This window comes from Hirundo rustica, chromosome 1 (genome assembly GCF_015227805.2).
Source record: "Hirundo rustica isolate bHirRus1 chromosome 1, bHirRus1.pri.v3, whole genome shotgun sequence".
Classification (NCBI taxonomy): Eukaryota; Metazoa; Chordata; class Aves; order Passeriformes; family Hirundinidae; genus Hirundo; species Hirundo rustica.
In genome coordinates this window covers 40,214,831-40,228,948 of record NC_053450.1, presented here as the reverse complement: position 1 = coordinate 40,228,948, position 14,118 = coordinate 40,214,831, and the positions used below count along the sequence as shown (strand labels likewise).

The 14,118-nt window shown below is 45.5% G+C and overlaps 1 protein-coding gene across 3 annotated transcripts in view; it reads left to right on the top strand.

Annotated features, from left to right (window-relative positions):
* RGS20 (regulator of G protein signaling 20) overlaps positions 1-14,118 on the top strand; it is a 35,397-nt gene that overhangs the window by 5,363 nt on the left and 15,916 nt on the right. The window contains exon 1 of one of the 3 annotated variants that reach the window (XM_040074862.2): positions 12,509-12,570. The exons of 1 other annotated variant lie outside the window; for it this stretch is intronic. Coding sequence is in view for 1 of the 2 variants with exons in the window: in XM_040074069.1 (XP_039930003.1) it covers positions 13,753-13,851 (99 nt within the window). In the remaining variant the exon portion in view is untranslated. Of the gene's footprint in view, positions 1-12,508; positions 12,571-13,752; positions 13,852-14,118 lie in introns of those variants that run through there. One more of the 3 variants, XM_040074069.1, reaches the window with a different exon arrangement.

The window sequence follows — 14,118 nt, the reverse complement described above, 5'->3', positions numbered from 1 at the left end:
AGTAACTTATACCAAGAATATGGTTCTTCTGAACAGGTCTTGTACATAGTTAAACAGGCTGAAACAATTAAACAGTCCCATACTATCTCTTATATTTGAGATGGGCAGAGGATGCAAACTCTATGGCTAGGGATTGAACCGCTTTCAGATATAGGCAGCATTCTTTGTCTGTGCCAAAACAGACAGCAGATATAAAATTTGAGACGTGTTTCATGCTCTGTTTTATTCAGGAGCAAGATTTCAAAGGGAGACAGAATTCTGGGAGAGATATAATAGTATTATGGGGCATTTAGGACCACCAAGTTATGAGCAACTAGTCATACTGACAACTTCTTTGATGATACAGTATACTGTTAATAGGGAAAAGAGTGGGTATTTTCCCAAATAGTTATAGGTTAAGATAATAAAGTAAAATTATATGCACTAAGTTTTAAAGGTAAGCAAAGTTATTTCTAGGACAAGCGGGAGAACATTATATCTCTGTTGGTTAATTTTGTTTTCTGGACATGTATCCTTTATAACACTATTATATCCTGACCCTGAGGTGCTTTCACTAGTTAAGAAAGGGCTGCTCCTGCACATTTTTACAGACTCTATCAACCCCTATGAGACCTGCAGTGTTGTCTTTGTTTCAGCTGGCATAAACTTAATTTTCTTCCAAGAGGCTGGTACAGAGCTGTTTTGGATTCAGTGTGAGACTAACATTACTGACAAAGTGAAGTTTTAGGTGTTGCTAAGCACCATTTGTCCCAAGTCAAGGACTTTTCCATTGGCTGTATTCTGTTGGTGAGCGGATGCACAAAAACTGAGAGTGAGCAGGCCCAGGAGAACTGACCCAAACTGGCAATCCATACCATGGGGTGTTGTGCCCAGTATATGAACAGGGAACAGTTGGCCAGTAGAGGCCAGTTCAGCTCTGTGAATCCTGCTGAGAGCAGTGGAGGAGCACAGTGTGCTGTGAATGGGGCACCCTTCAGCAGACCTAGCCTTGAAAGACGTGCAGTGAGCCCCTGGCTTAGCTTCTCTCAGAGCATGAGACTCATTTTCACTATTTGCTGGCTACCCCTGCACAGCCTTGCAGAGACCTTTCATATTTGGTTTGGGGTTTTCTTCCTATATATCTCTCCCAGGTGCCCATAGTATACTAGTCTGCTCCAGGTGCTCAAACCATTAAATAGAACTCCTTTTAAAACATTATCTTTTAATACTTAGCATTATGCATGAAAGTAATAACACATGAATGTGGCTTAAGCAAGAACTGTTCTTTTTACTGTGAGGGTAGGGGGACAGGTTGCCTAGAGAGGCTTTGAAGTCTCCATCCCCAGAGGAATCCAAACCCTGCTCAGCACAGATCTCGGAAGCCTGAGTAGGAGAAAGAACTAGGCAATATGCAGGGCCCCCCTTCCAATCTCAGCTATCCTGTGAAACAAAGAGCTCTTCAAAGAGTCTTTCTTTTAAAACTGTTCTGTAATTACATGGCATAATAATATTTTTAATTCATAAATTCTTTTTTTTTTTTAATATCTAAAAACACTTTTCTGAGAATAGTTGGCTGTATTGCTCAGCATTGTCTACGAGCCAATAATAGCTGCATAGACAGCAATCATAGGGCATTCTTTTGTAAAAGTTGTCAAAATAATAATGTACTACCCATTAATGGGTAGATTACTTGCATATTAATGCTGTGCAAATTTTCTAATCCTCGTAGATAATTTTTACTAATTTGCAATAATGTGCTTTTCTAATTTAGTGATTTACATATTTTACTATTGAAATAGTCCTAAAGCTTCCTTTTCACATGTGCACCTTTGAAATGTGCAAAATGCAGATTCCTGGGCTGATTAAGGTATTACTGTCAGAAAGAATTTCATGAATATGAAAACCAGAAGGCAAAGTGCTTTTACACTAGTTCTGGAAATTTTTCAGCAAAACAGTCCTAGACTGACCTGAATTACAGAGATTGTTTTTATTAATATGCAATGACCTTCTTTAAGTGGAACAAAATGTCATGCTGATTAATAAATTACCTACTCAGTCTAAATCTAAATCAACTCATTTGAGATAGGGGAACTTCAGATTTACAAATACATTAATTTACTATATCCTTTCCCTGGCAAGAATTAACAATTTAGATAAAGGGCACTGAGAAAAGCAACATTTCTCTGGAAGACCAGAGAGACCTACTTAAAAAGGCATCCAGTTGGGTGTCTGGAGTCAGAAAGAATTTACCTTTACTCCCTGATATACATCTCACACTCAAATTTGATGGAAGCAAATGACTTCCAGTAAAATACATAATTAAAATGATGTGCCTTTCTACATCAGCAGCCCAGCATAATGCAATTGGTGTTGCTCTGACTTGCAGTTCAGCCTCAGTGCCATGATGTGTTAGAGATCACCCGAGCAGAGCATTCCCATTGTACTCTGATTTATTTCCAATACACCTTATTTCTAATTGAAAGAGGAATTGGTGTACAGGTTTTTCAGCCCATATTTCTCAGGGATTTCTGGGTGCCAGAGGAATCCTGAAATACCAGATTAGCAAATGCTTCCACTGGAGGACACCAGGAGAATGATATGGGGTGCAGTATCATGGTCACCAGAGGGCTGAAACAGCTCTCCTCTCAAGACAGGCAAAGAGAGTTGCGGTTGTTCTGCCTGGAGAAAAGAGGGTTCCAGGGAGATCTTAGTGCTGACTTCCCCTTTCAGGACCTAAAAGAGGCCCACAAGAAAACTGGAGAGAGACTTTTTACGAGACCATGGAGTGACAGGACAAGGGGAAATGGCTTGAAACTGAAAGAGAGTAGGTTTAGATTAGATACAAAAAATAAATTCTTTAGTGTGAGGGTGGTGAGGCACTGGAACAGGTTGCCCAGAGAAGCTGTGGATGCCCCATCCTGGAAGTGTTCAAGGCCAGGCTGGATGGAGCTCTAAGAAACTTGGTCTACCAGAAGACGTGGGTTCATAGGGTGTGGGGAGTTGGAAAGATGATTTTTAAGGTCTCTTTGAACCCAGTTCATTCTATGATATAAGATTATCCAAGGTAGTTCTGGGTGGGAGTTTGAAAGTGTCATCTGACTTTTGCTGCTAGGATCAGCCTAAATATGCCTGCCTGCTATTTAAATTCATTACTTCTTGTATATACCATGAGCATGAAGAGTAATCTTCGTGTTCTCCTTGCCTGTTTGTATACAATGCATGCTACCTGAGATGCATTTCTCATGACTGGAGCAAAGGCACAAAAATCATGATTTCCACACGTGCTTTTTCACAGTAATTTCTTTCCACAAAAATGTCAAAGAGAAAAAAAAAATCAAATTTTTGCAGGAAAATAATGTTTATTTCAAGCCTTCTAATACTTAGTCTTACATTTCTGGCCCCTTCTGTGCAATAACAGGACAGTTTTTTATTCCCATTTATTTGCATAAAGCAAATAATTTACATAAACCAGCTTCAACCAATCAGAAAAGAGATTAGAATCCTATCACAAATATCTTAATTTTAAAGCCCAGCTCCACATAGCCAGATGACAGTTAGGTGCATCTTTCTGAGAAGGTCAAAACCAAAGCCATGCCAAGGCAAGAAATGCAAGGGAGGGACCATCACTCTTCTCCCAGAGGCCACATGGGGGATGAAAACACCTTGTTTAGGTGCAGCGTAAGTAATTGTATAGTTCTTCACAAGCATTAAAATTTAAAAGTGAGACAGGCAGAACATTATTTTTCCATCAGACTCATCCAAAACATGGGCTGAGGGTTAGCGCTTGGGAAATGGCAAGGATCTGTGAGCAGATGAACTGGTCAAGGCTGGCTTGCAGCCACCTGTGCCAGCTTACTGACAGTTCTGGATGTCTCAGAAGGCTTGGCCTTTCCCAAAGCCCCTCCCTGTCCTAATGCTGACTCCAAAACTTTCAGGAAATTAGATGCTGTGATCTTTAACCTTAATAGATATTTATTCTACTACCATATGTGGTTGGAAACAGCTCCAGAGGCTAATTGCCTTCAGTATTATACTTTTAGTGTCATTCTCAAAATAAATCTAACCTAAAATACCGTATCAACTGTTAAAGGTAAGAACAGGCTAAAATAAATCAGGAGCTGCCCAGTGATGCCTGCCAAGTAGCAGCTGACTGTCTCACAAAATGTCATGTCATTTTTTCTGGATCGCTGTAACAAGCACTTAATTACTCCCGCAAGAGGATGAAATTTTTTTTCAGGAGCCTAGAGAAGTCAGGTCTATGCTGAGGAACTCTTACAGAAAAAGGGGAAAGGCTCAGGTTTGTTTTGTTGTTTATTTGGTTCCAGTTGTGAACACAGCTTCATTTCAGGAAGTAGCTGTGATTTTTCCTGTGACATTTTGTGTGATTTACTTTAGGACTAAATAAAGAAGAAAACAGTTGTTACTGTTCTGTCGACTTCACTGTTTCCTTTGAGAATAATCAAGTAAAGAGTAAAAACGGTGGGTCAGGCTTAGATCAAAATAGGAAAAATTATTTGTTCTTGAACTGTATAACAATTTATTATGAGAGGCAGATTATAATATTTTAAAGCATTATTTTTTCTTGCATTGCAGTGCTTAATTTTGTAAAAATCCATGCTCTTTTTATTACCAAACCAATTTGTTCAAACACATGGATTCTTAGGAGAGACAGTTGTCTTTGGCGAAGAAAATCTCCTTTTAGGGATTCTTTGCTAATGCTGTAGTTTAGTATCCCAGATGAGCTTTGGCACTTACACCCTTTGTGCCTTTTGGTACTTGGAACTCATGCTCAGATTTGCAGAGGTACTCAGACTGTGCTGGAGAAACTGCTGAGTTGCTCCTCTCTGACCCCTTGTCCCGTCTTCTCATTTGCAAATTCTTGCTCCATTTACTGATTTACAGTACCCAGAATTCTGCATGGTAATGCACGGAACTTCTATAACATTTATATTTGAATATAGGCACTCAATAAGAGGGTTAAACAGTGTTTCTCAGTCTACATCCAGATCTTCTGAATGGCTTTGCGTGGAATAATTTTCCGGACATAAGACTGACGCAGTGATTCACAGCCCTTAAAAGACAAGGACATTTCTTCCAACTAGCATAACCTAATGTTCACTGAAATGTTTGATTCTGAAAAATGGTTGTTATTTTGATGACAGACCAGTCTTTCTGATTGTTCATACAGACTCTGCACAGATAAATGCATGCACTTAATTTCAGTAAAAGAATAGCATCATACTGAATGGTTTACCTGGAAAAGAGTGGCACGCTCTCGTTATAACTTTGTTTCAGACTCATAAAGAAACTATGCTTTCTTATTTATCCCTCTGGGCTCCAAACAGGCACACTTTAGACAGGTTCTTATCAACCTTTCCAAATCATCAGGAGAAATAAGTTAGAGTTGTTGCAGAACAGAGGAAAATATTAGGCTATTGCAGACATGACAATTTCAGTCTCACTTTGTCTTTGTCTTTGTCTTTTTTGTGTTTGGTCAGGAGTTACATTTGAAATGAAGTGCAGGAAGGGGGTTGGAAGAGATATGTTGTCTGCCCAGGAGAACATGTCTTTCAAAGCAGTAGGGTAATGGACAGAAACAAGCCTCCAGTGTGGCCTTGTCTGTGAGTTGATTCGAACAGTGATGCCCAAAGGTGGGATACAAAAATAAGAGTGTCCAAAATTCAATCCATCTGTAGTGCTGTTCTCCCTCTCTTGGGACAATTCTAGAATCCAGAGCAAAGTGCAGTGCAGGGAAACATGATAGACAGCCCTGGAGTGGCCATAGGAAAAGCCCAGCCTGCTGAATGGAGGGTCAGTCTCTCTGTACATCCAACAGGAGAAATGTGGTTTCACAGGAACACATGAAGCACCTTCCCCAAAAGCTCGGTAACTCTGAGTTGGTTTTTTGTTGTTGTTTTTATTGGCTTGTTAGTTGGGTTTTTGTTTGGTTGGTTCTTTATTTCTTTGTCTACTTGAGATCCTCTGTCTTTAACTCGTAACTCGGTATCTGCAGTGTCAAGGGAGACCTGGGAACTGATACCATTTGTTATGCTGCTTCAAGCCTAAAGCAAGCACAACATTCAGCCAGTGACTTTGGCTGTCTGTAATTACAGTCTCTCTAATCTAGGCAGATACTCCTATAGGGGCAAAATCACATAAGGCATCTCTGAAATAAAGGTTTGTTAGAGATTCTTCAAGGAAACTCCAAGCCTTTCTACTCACTTCCACAGGGATACTCACTTTTAAATAACAGCGATAATCTGACCTCTTTAAAAGAGTATTTGTTTGGTACCACTGATAAATCAGTACACTGGGGTAGATAACACCTGAAATTTTCCCTTTTTCAAAATATGTTCACACTGTCATTCTTATCAAATCAGCTCCTTTTCTTCTCATCATTTATATGTCTTTTTAAGATGTTGCATAAATATTCCTGGTCACCAGTTCAATCTAGTTTGCAATGAGACAAATACAGTTTTCTTCTCATGCAGCACCAGCCTGCAACATTCTCCTTGATACTGCCCTTTAACCTCATACTCTTCAGCAGTCTCTCATTGCCTGCTCTTTATTCTTTTGTTCTTCTTTTTCAAAGGAATTGTAGTGTATTTCTCCTTTCATGTTCTCCAACACCAGTCCTCCAAGTGGATTATATTTTGTCCCATCAAGCTTTTAACGTGGCTGCATAATTTTCCAATTGATCCATATTTTATAAGGTCCAAAACCTGATGAAAATTAATGACAGAAATCACAGTGTCTTCCTCAGGAATCTTGTCAAGCTGGAATGTTACTGTGCAGCCACACTGTGCAATCAGGCTTTCAGACTCACTTTGAACTACTCAAAGGCTCTGAAACCTTGATCTGTTCAGGAACACTGGTTGCAAATTACCCTGTTAATCTTCCTGTCTGAATCAGCTCTGGAACATAACTACAAACTGCTCTATAAGACCTAAAAATTGCATTCGTGGCAGTTTTGATTTCTTCCTTAATTTAACTGTATTTATTACCTTGCAAGCACTTGTGGTAAGGATGCTGTGTAATAATTAGGTTATGCATGACCCAGAAAGAATATCAGAGATACTTCTGCAGCTAATGGTTGTATAGGTACCTCTTGAGTGACAGTGATGCTATGAAGATATTTTCACTTTTCCTATCATGAAAAAAGAGAAATATTATTCTCCCGTCGATCACTTAATTTCCATAGGGGCAGAGAAGAGGAGTCCTAATAGGACAAGGAGGAATAATGCTTTGGCACGAATCCTTGAATGCTGAAGTTCCCTGTTCAAATTGTAGGGGCAGAGTGACACCTTCTGGAAGCTTGTAATGAGCGTCCCTGAGCCGCTCCCTCCATCGTCTGGAAACTCACAATTTTTGTATGTAGAAGCAGATTTTTTTCTGATCAACATTTTGACCAGAGATTTACCACAGGGTCTATCATGTCACTGGCACATACACCAACAGAACATGGTCGTGATGGAAGAGATTTTTGTTTTTAAATCAAGCCTGACCTGTAAGGATTTTCAATGGTTCCAAATAGTAAGGGGGGGGTGGGGGGCGGAATATAGGATAGAATTAAAGACGTATGCTGACCTCATGGCTTAAAACAAAATGTAGTTGGCATCATATTTTTAATTATTTAATATCATACATCAAGTGAGCGGATTAGAGAATATAGTGAAGATTCAATTTGCCAAACATGACAAATTAAATGAATGACAGAGTTTCTTTGCACATTTGCACTTCAGCAAAGATTTCATTTTGTGTGTGTGCATCACACACCAGTTTCTAGTTAGACCTTCTCTTCCCAAGCCACCACCTTCCTGTGTAGTCTGTAAATCTGCCAGAAATTCTGCATCGCCAAGGACTTTAAGCACAGAGCACTGTCCAAGGGCTCACAAACCCCACAGAGCCTGCAGCCATCAGCTGGACTGGGCCAGAATGAGGAGTAGAGCCATCACGGAGCTGACTCTGATGCTCTGAAACCCGGCATTCAGTGCTGTTACTGGAGAACATATCCTTATCTCTAATATTGAATTCCATCTCAAATGTTGTTTCACTTTAAGTTTCCTCTGCCTTACAAGTAATAAAGATGTGATATGTAGGAGTGGAAAAGAAACAGTTGTGAGTGGAGACAGTGGAGCCTTCCTGCAGCTTTGGAGCAGACACTGATATAAATGCTGAAGCTGAGGGGTTTGTCAGAACATACATATGGGACTGGACAACCCCAAGAAAATACATCACCATAGAAAATGACCTTACAGTGATGAAATAATTATCAAAGCACTAAGCAGAGCCACCAGCTGCAAAAAAAATTCTGCCTGCACTGAGATATAAATCAAGTCTAACCATTCTGATTACATTTCAAGCCCTAATGTAATACAATCACAGGTTTCAACATCAGATCTTGAGGAAACATAATCCTCCAGCAAAAGGCTGAGACACCCTGTGTCTGCATGAATGACATGACAGTGGGACTTTCAACTTTGGCTTACACAAAATATATTCTACTGATTAATTAACACATCACTATTGATGCTAATGAATAATTAAATATTATTTTGTTGATGAAAAATTAAATAAATATTAATTAACATATTATCCCTGCGCACAGGACAACTTAGTTAATGCTCTGTGGGACCATGCTACTCTATGGCTGGTCTTACATGTTTGAAGACACCAGTTTACTCTTCTTCCCATGAAAACTGAACCTATATTTCCTACTTGAAACCAACTACTGGTAGGTCCATAAAGAAATGTGGCTTATGCCTGTAAGAAAGTGATGTTGAAAAAATGTAAGTATTTAAAAGTTCAGCAAAGCTGCTTCCCATAATATCACTGGTATTATGTTCATTTCAAAATATGCTTATTTAAATGCATCTTTTATTTTATTTTTCTTTTTACATTTTTAATTTTTATTAAGGGGTAAGGGAAAGTAAATACTATAATACTACTGATGCATAAAGAAAATTGAAGCTCAGCTGAAGTCCCTGGAAACTCATTCTCCTTCTGAAAATATCTCCTTTCCCAGAAAAGCCTATCAGTCTTCAAAATGATTTGTAACAAGTGCACGTTAATGTCAATGAAAAAGGTGAAAAATGGCTTCTAACTCCCTGTTTGAATTGCTCCCTAATTCACTATGAATCAGCTCCATTCAATGGTCTAGAAACTGTCTTTTTAACAATTTAAGGGAGCGGCAAACACTGAAATAGATTAGAACACAAAAGCTGCCATACAAACGGGTATGACCTCTCCTTGGGCAGGGAACAGAAGCTCAGGTATGAGACCAGCAGTCAGCCCTCACACCTTAAAGGCAAAACAGGCCCCAAAAGAGCAGATACATGCATTCTGTCACCCACTGATGTGTGACTGCAAGAATGTTGGAATACAATGTTAGTAAAATACAGATACATGTTCTGTATTGTCTTTCTTATCACCTCTTCTGAGCTGTGAGAACAAACGAAAAAAAGAGAAAGGTGCTATCCAAGTTTTCACTAAAAATTAAAACAAATAAAAAGCCGTAACAGATTTCTTCATTTCCACAAAGGTAAAATAAGGAAAATGTGTTAACTGGATGAGTTCGCAGAAAGAGGGAGGGTGTAGTCTAAGAAACATCCAAAGGGACAATATTAAATGGCAAAGGTACCATCATATAAAACCATTCCTTTCTGATTTAGAATAAAAGAAAACTACTGCATGCTGGATAGAATTTCCTCCAAAAAGTTTATCAAGAATTTATGCATCTAATGTGAAATAGTCAGAAAAATCAAGTAAAGGGTTGAGGTGGGTTTTCTAATGCTTATATGTAGATAATATCAATATTGAAATCAGATCTCTGGATTTATTATTTGCTTTGTATGTCACAGAGAAAAAAAGGTGCCAGTAGATGGGATAATTATATTAAATACACAGCTCACATGTGAGCTCTCAATTTTCCGTAAGTTATCTTTTGAAACAGAAATAAGTGCAAGGTCAAATGCTCCCATACCTTGCTAGGTTGACATTTTGCTTTCTCTCTGTCCCAGTGAAGTTGAATTAACCTGAGCATAGTAGAGCAGTAGAGGGGACTGAGAGTAAGGTCACAGAGACACATGCAGAGCAAGCTACTCTGATGACTGAGGGAATTTTCTTTCATGCATGAGAAATGCATGCTCATATTCCTTTAGAGAGAGAAAGGGTTCCAGTCTGTGTCTCTCAGCTCTCTCAACTCTAAACCCCATTTCATCAAAGTGCAAGCCCTTGTTTATGCAGTTCTGTCTCATGCAGCTGGACATCAGCCTGCATCCATCATTCAGGGAGAAAGGAGAAGATGACTGCGTTAACAATTTTGTGAGGTCTTTATGCCTCCACACCATTCAGCTGTTTCAGGATGTGGTTGTTTACACATGCAGTGATGCAGAAGTACCTGCCTACAGAGCGAAACAGAGTTTCCTACAAACCCCAACCACTGGAAGATAGTTAACTTAGGTGACTTTGTTTATTTAACACCATTTATACTAGGGAGCATAAATACTATATTTTTATATAATATGCCATCACTATACATCATGAATTAAAAAAAAAAAATAAATAAAATAATACAGCCTTCTTTAATAAGGTGTTAGCTAGAACCATAGAATGGTTTGGGTTGGAAGGGACCTTAAAGATCATCTCATTCCAAACCCCCTGCCATGGGCAGGAGCAACAGATCATTACTCTCCCGAGACTAAAGGAAAGGATGCCGGAGCAAGAGCACGCCTTCCAAATGGGTTACACTCTGCCAGCACTTTAAACCCAAACTTGATCAAGCATTCCTGCTAAAATTTAGGATGCCACCTGGGACCGTAGTCTAGAGAGACCTTAGGGGAGTCACATTTACTCACCAGTCTGAGAAATGACTGCCTGTCCTAATAGAGCTGAATTCCAAGGCCAGTGGTGTTAACAAGTGTTTTGAGCTTGGTCTTAAGCCACATAAACAACCACCTCAGTACACTTACAGAGACTTTGTTCTTTTTTCTCTGCCAAGGAACGAAGCAGTGTCATTTAATCCTACTTGTCAAACCTATAATATCTCCACAGGTCCTGTCTGGCCCTTGGCAATTGTAGTTTGGCTCAGAAATCTGTTCAACATCAGTTCTATGCTTTCTGCCACAACCAAAAGGGCAGAGATTTGCAGAAGAGCTCTTTGCCACTGGCCAGGAGGAATACTGAGTGGGGTTGTGGGGTGGGAATCAACCTTTCTATTTTTTCTGCTCTCCTGGGAACATTGTCCAGCTTCTGCCGTAGTTCACCTCTCCAAACAGACATAGGGGAACTCTCTGCTGCTAAGCAACAGCAAGCTCTCCTTCTGTGTAGGAATGGCCGCTTTTCAGCTCTAACAAGCACCTTCCCTGGCATCAATGGCACCACAGCCGAGTTCTCCTCTCCCATTGCTGTAGCAGTGCGTTTGGCCTTCAAGGGCAGCACCATCACTGTGGGAAGGGCTTCCTTCACACTGTGTAGACTCCTCTTTGATGTCTGGCTGTAGGCCAGAAATAGGGACAATGTTTTGGGATGGGCTAAACCTTGATGAAATAATGAACCCCTCCAAAAAAAAAACAGGTAGAAATCAGTGCTAGAGAAAAGGGAAGCAGAGCGGTGATTTTCGTCCGTTCCTGCTCAGGGCCCATGCTCCATCAGGGTGGCTCCTTCTCTGCAGGATAGTGGAATTCAGCAAGGAAGGGCAAGGTCCCGCTACCCTGGCGCCCGCAGGTCCGGGCGGGCCCGCCGAGCTACCCGGCCGCGGCGGGCCAGGTTCAGGACCCTGGCCAGGTCCGGGCGGCAATGGCTCTGTTCCGCTCCCCGCCGCAGCTCCGTCCGCCGTCTGCGGTTGGCTTTTTCGCGTGGGGATTTTTTTGGGGGGTGCTCTTTGAGTGTAGGTTGTAAACGGCCAAATTCGTCCCCGTGCTCCTCTGGAACTATGGCCAGCCCCGAACCCCGATGGGCACTGGCAGGGTACAAGAGCTGTCCTCCAGCCCTCGTCTGAAGGACCGGCTTAGAAAAGTTAAAAAGACAGAGCAAGGGCGGGTTGCGAGGGCAGCAGGGTGTGGCTTCACGGCTTCACGGCTGCCACCGCTCCAACCCTCATCTTAGCACTGCGGGGCTCTGCTGGGTGTGCTGGGCCCCCGCCAGTCGCCTCGGTGATGCTCACTTTGTGTTTCTCTCTTTCTCTCTCTCTCTTCCCGTCCCGTCCCTCCGCTCCCACACCTCCCCCGCTCGCCGCAGACTCCGAGGCCTGCCAGGCCCCTCGCCTCTCTGTCAGCTCTGCTCTCCAGCCCCTTCCTGCGGCCGCAGCTCCCTGCCCGCCGGCCTTGCCCGCGCTTCGTCTCGGCGCCCCGTCGAGACGCCCCGGAGCCCCGCTTCTGTCCCGCGGGCTTGGCGGCGCTGCTGGCCGGGAGCGGGGCTCCCGCCCGCTGCCCGCTCGCCGCGCTGCTGCGGGGCCGCTGGGCTGAGCCGCCGCCGGCCCCCGCCCCGGCCCCGCCGCCGCCCAGCCGCCTCCCCCCGGAGCGCCGGAGATGCCCGGCGTGCCACGGAGCCGCGCCGCCGCAGCCCCGCGCTGCCCCCGAGCTTCTCGGCGCCGTGAGTACCGCTCCCGGGCCGCGTCCACCCCTTCCCTCTCCTCCTCCTCCTCCTCCTCCCCGCGCCAGGGAAGCCACGTGCCTTCAGCCGGCACCGGCGTGGGAGTCTCGGGGGCGCAGGGCGAGCAAAGCCTCCGGGCGCCACAGCCAAGCCCGCTGATCCCGTCTGCCGTCCCCAGCGCCCCCGGGTCCGCTGGCTCCAGCAAGGCGGCTCCTGCGGCCGCCCTGCTCCGCACCCGGTGCGCGGGCGGGAAGGGAACAGCCCCGACGGCAACCGGCTGCCCAGCGCCGGGGACCGGGAAGGCGCAGAGCTTTCGCGGACCGGAACAGTCTCGCTTTCACGGGGAGATGGTGTCTGTCTGCCCGGGAACGGCGGAGGTAGTAGCAAGCCTCAGTCGTCCCGTTAACCCTTGTCCCGTGAGACGGCTGCCCGGGGGGCTGGAGGCGGCGGATCATTATCAGTGAGAGGATCCCCTAAACGTGGCTATGTTCCTAAGGGCGCTTCTGAGGAGCGGGGTGGGCGCCCAGCCCGGCGGCCCCCGGTGCTCTCCCTGCGCGGAGCCGCAGCCGTGTCACACCTGCCCCGCTGAAGCGGAGAGCGAGCCCGGGAGAGCCCGGCGGCGGCGAGCCCTGCGCCGCTGGAAGGCAGGAGACGGCTAGGGGAGGGAAGACGTGTATCTTAACACGCAGTTGCTTAAAATGCGAGCATGTTCCAGGGCCGGGTTGACAAGCCCAGCTCTCCTCTAGAGCATCTGTGAACACTGAAGCACCAGCACCGAGCCCCGCGGCGGCACCGCCGCCTCTCCAAGCCCTTCCCACTCCCTCCCATCAGCGCACACACATACACACACACACGCGCACACACACTCTCCACGCACACGCTCTCACGCCGGTCTCTCCGGCATTTCTCCCTGCGGCGCTTGTCCCATGGCTCCCCCCGCGCCCTCCCCGGTCCGCCGCCGCGGAGCGGGCGCTGCTGCCTTTAATCCCGTTGCAAACCGGCCCTGAGCCGTAGCAGCCCCCGGTGTTCGCCTCGCCGGGGCCGACGCGGCGCCAGCGCACCCCGTCGGGCCGTGCCGGGGCGGGGAGCGCGGGCTGCCGGCCTCGCTCCCTCCGGCTCCAGCCACGGCGAGCGAACCCACCCGCGGCCGCACCGTGAGACGAGCCCGCGGGGGCCGGGCGCATGCGTGGGGCTGGCGAGCCGCCGTTCCCGGTCGCCCAACCCGCCGGGACCGGAGGGGAAGCGTGCGAGGACTCCCGGCCGGGCCCCGCCGCCGACACCGTAAGTAGCGCTCGGTCCCGCTCGGCCGCAGCCGGGCACCGCATCCCGCGCTCCGGGCGGCCGCGGGCTCGTCGCAACCCCCGCGCCGCAGCTGGAGCCGCCCCCGGTGCGACGGGACGGGACGGGACGGGCGGCGCTGCCCCCCGCGGCCGGGGCAGGACCGCGGCTGTGGCCGCTCTCCCCGGGAGGAACGCCGGGGACTCGACGCAAAAGGCGTTTCCCCCGTCTCCCGGAGGGTCGGGAGCAGCCGGCACTCGGGCTCTCACC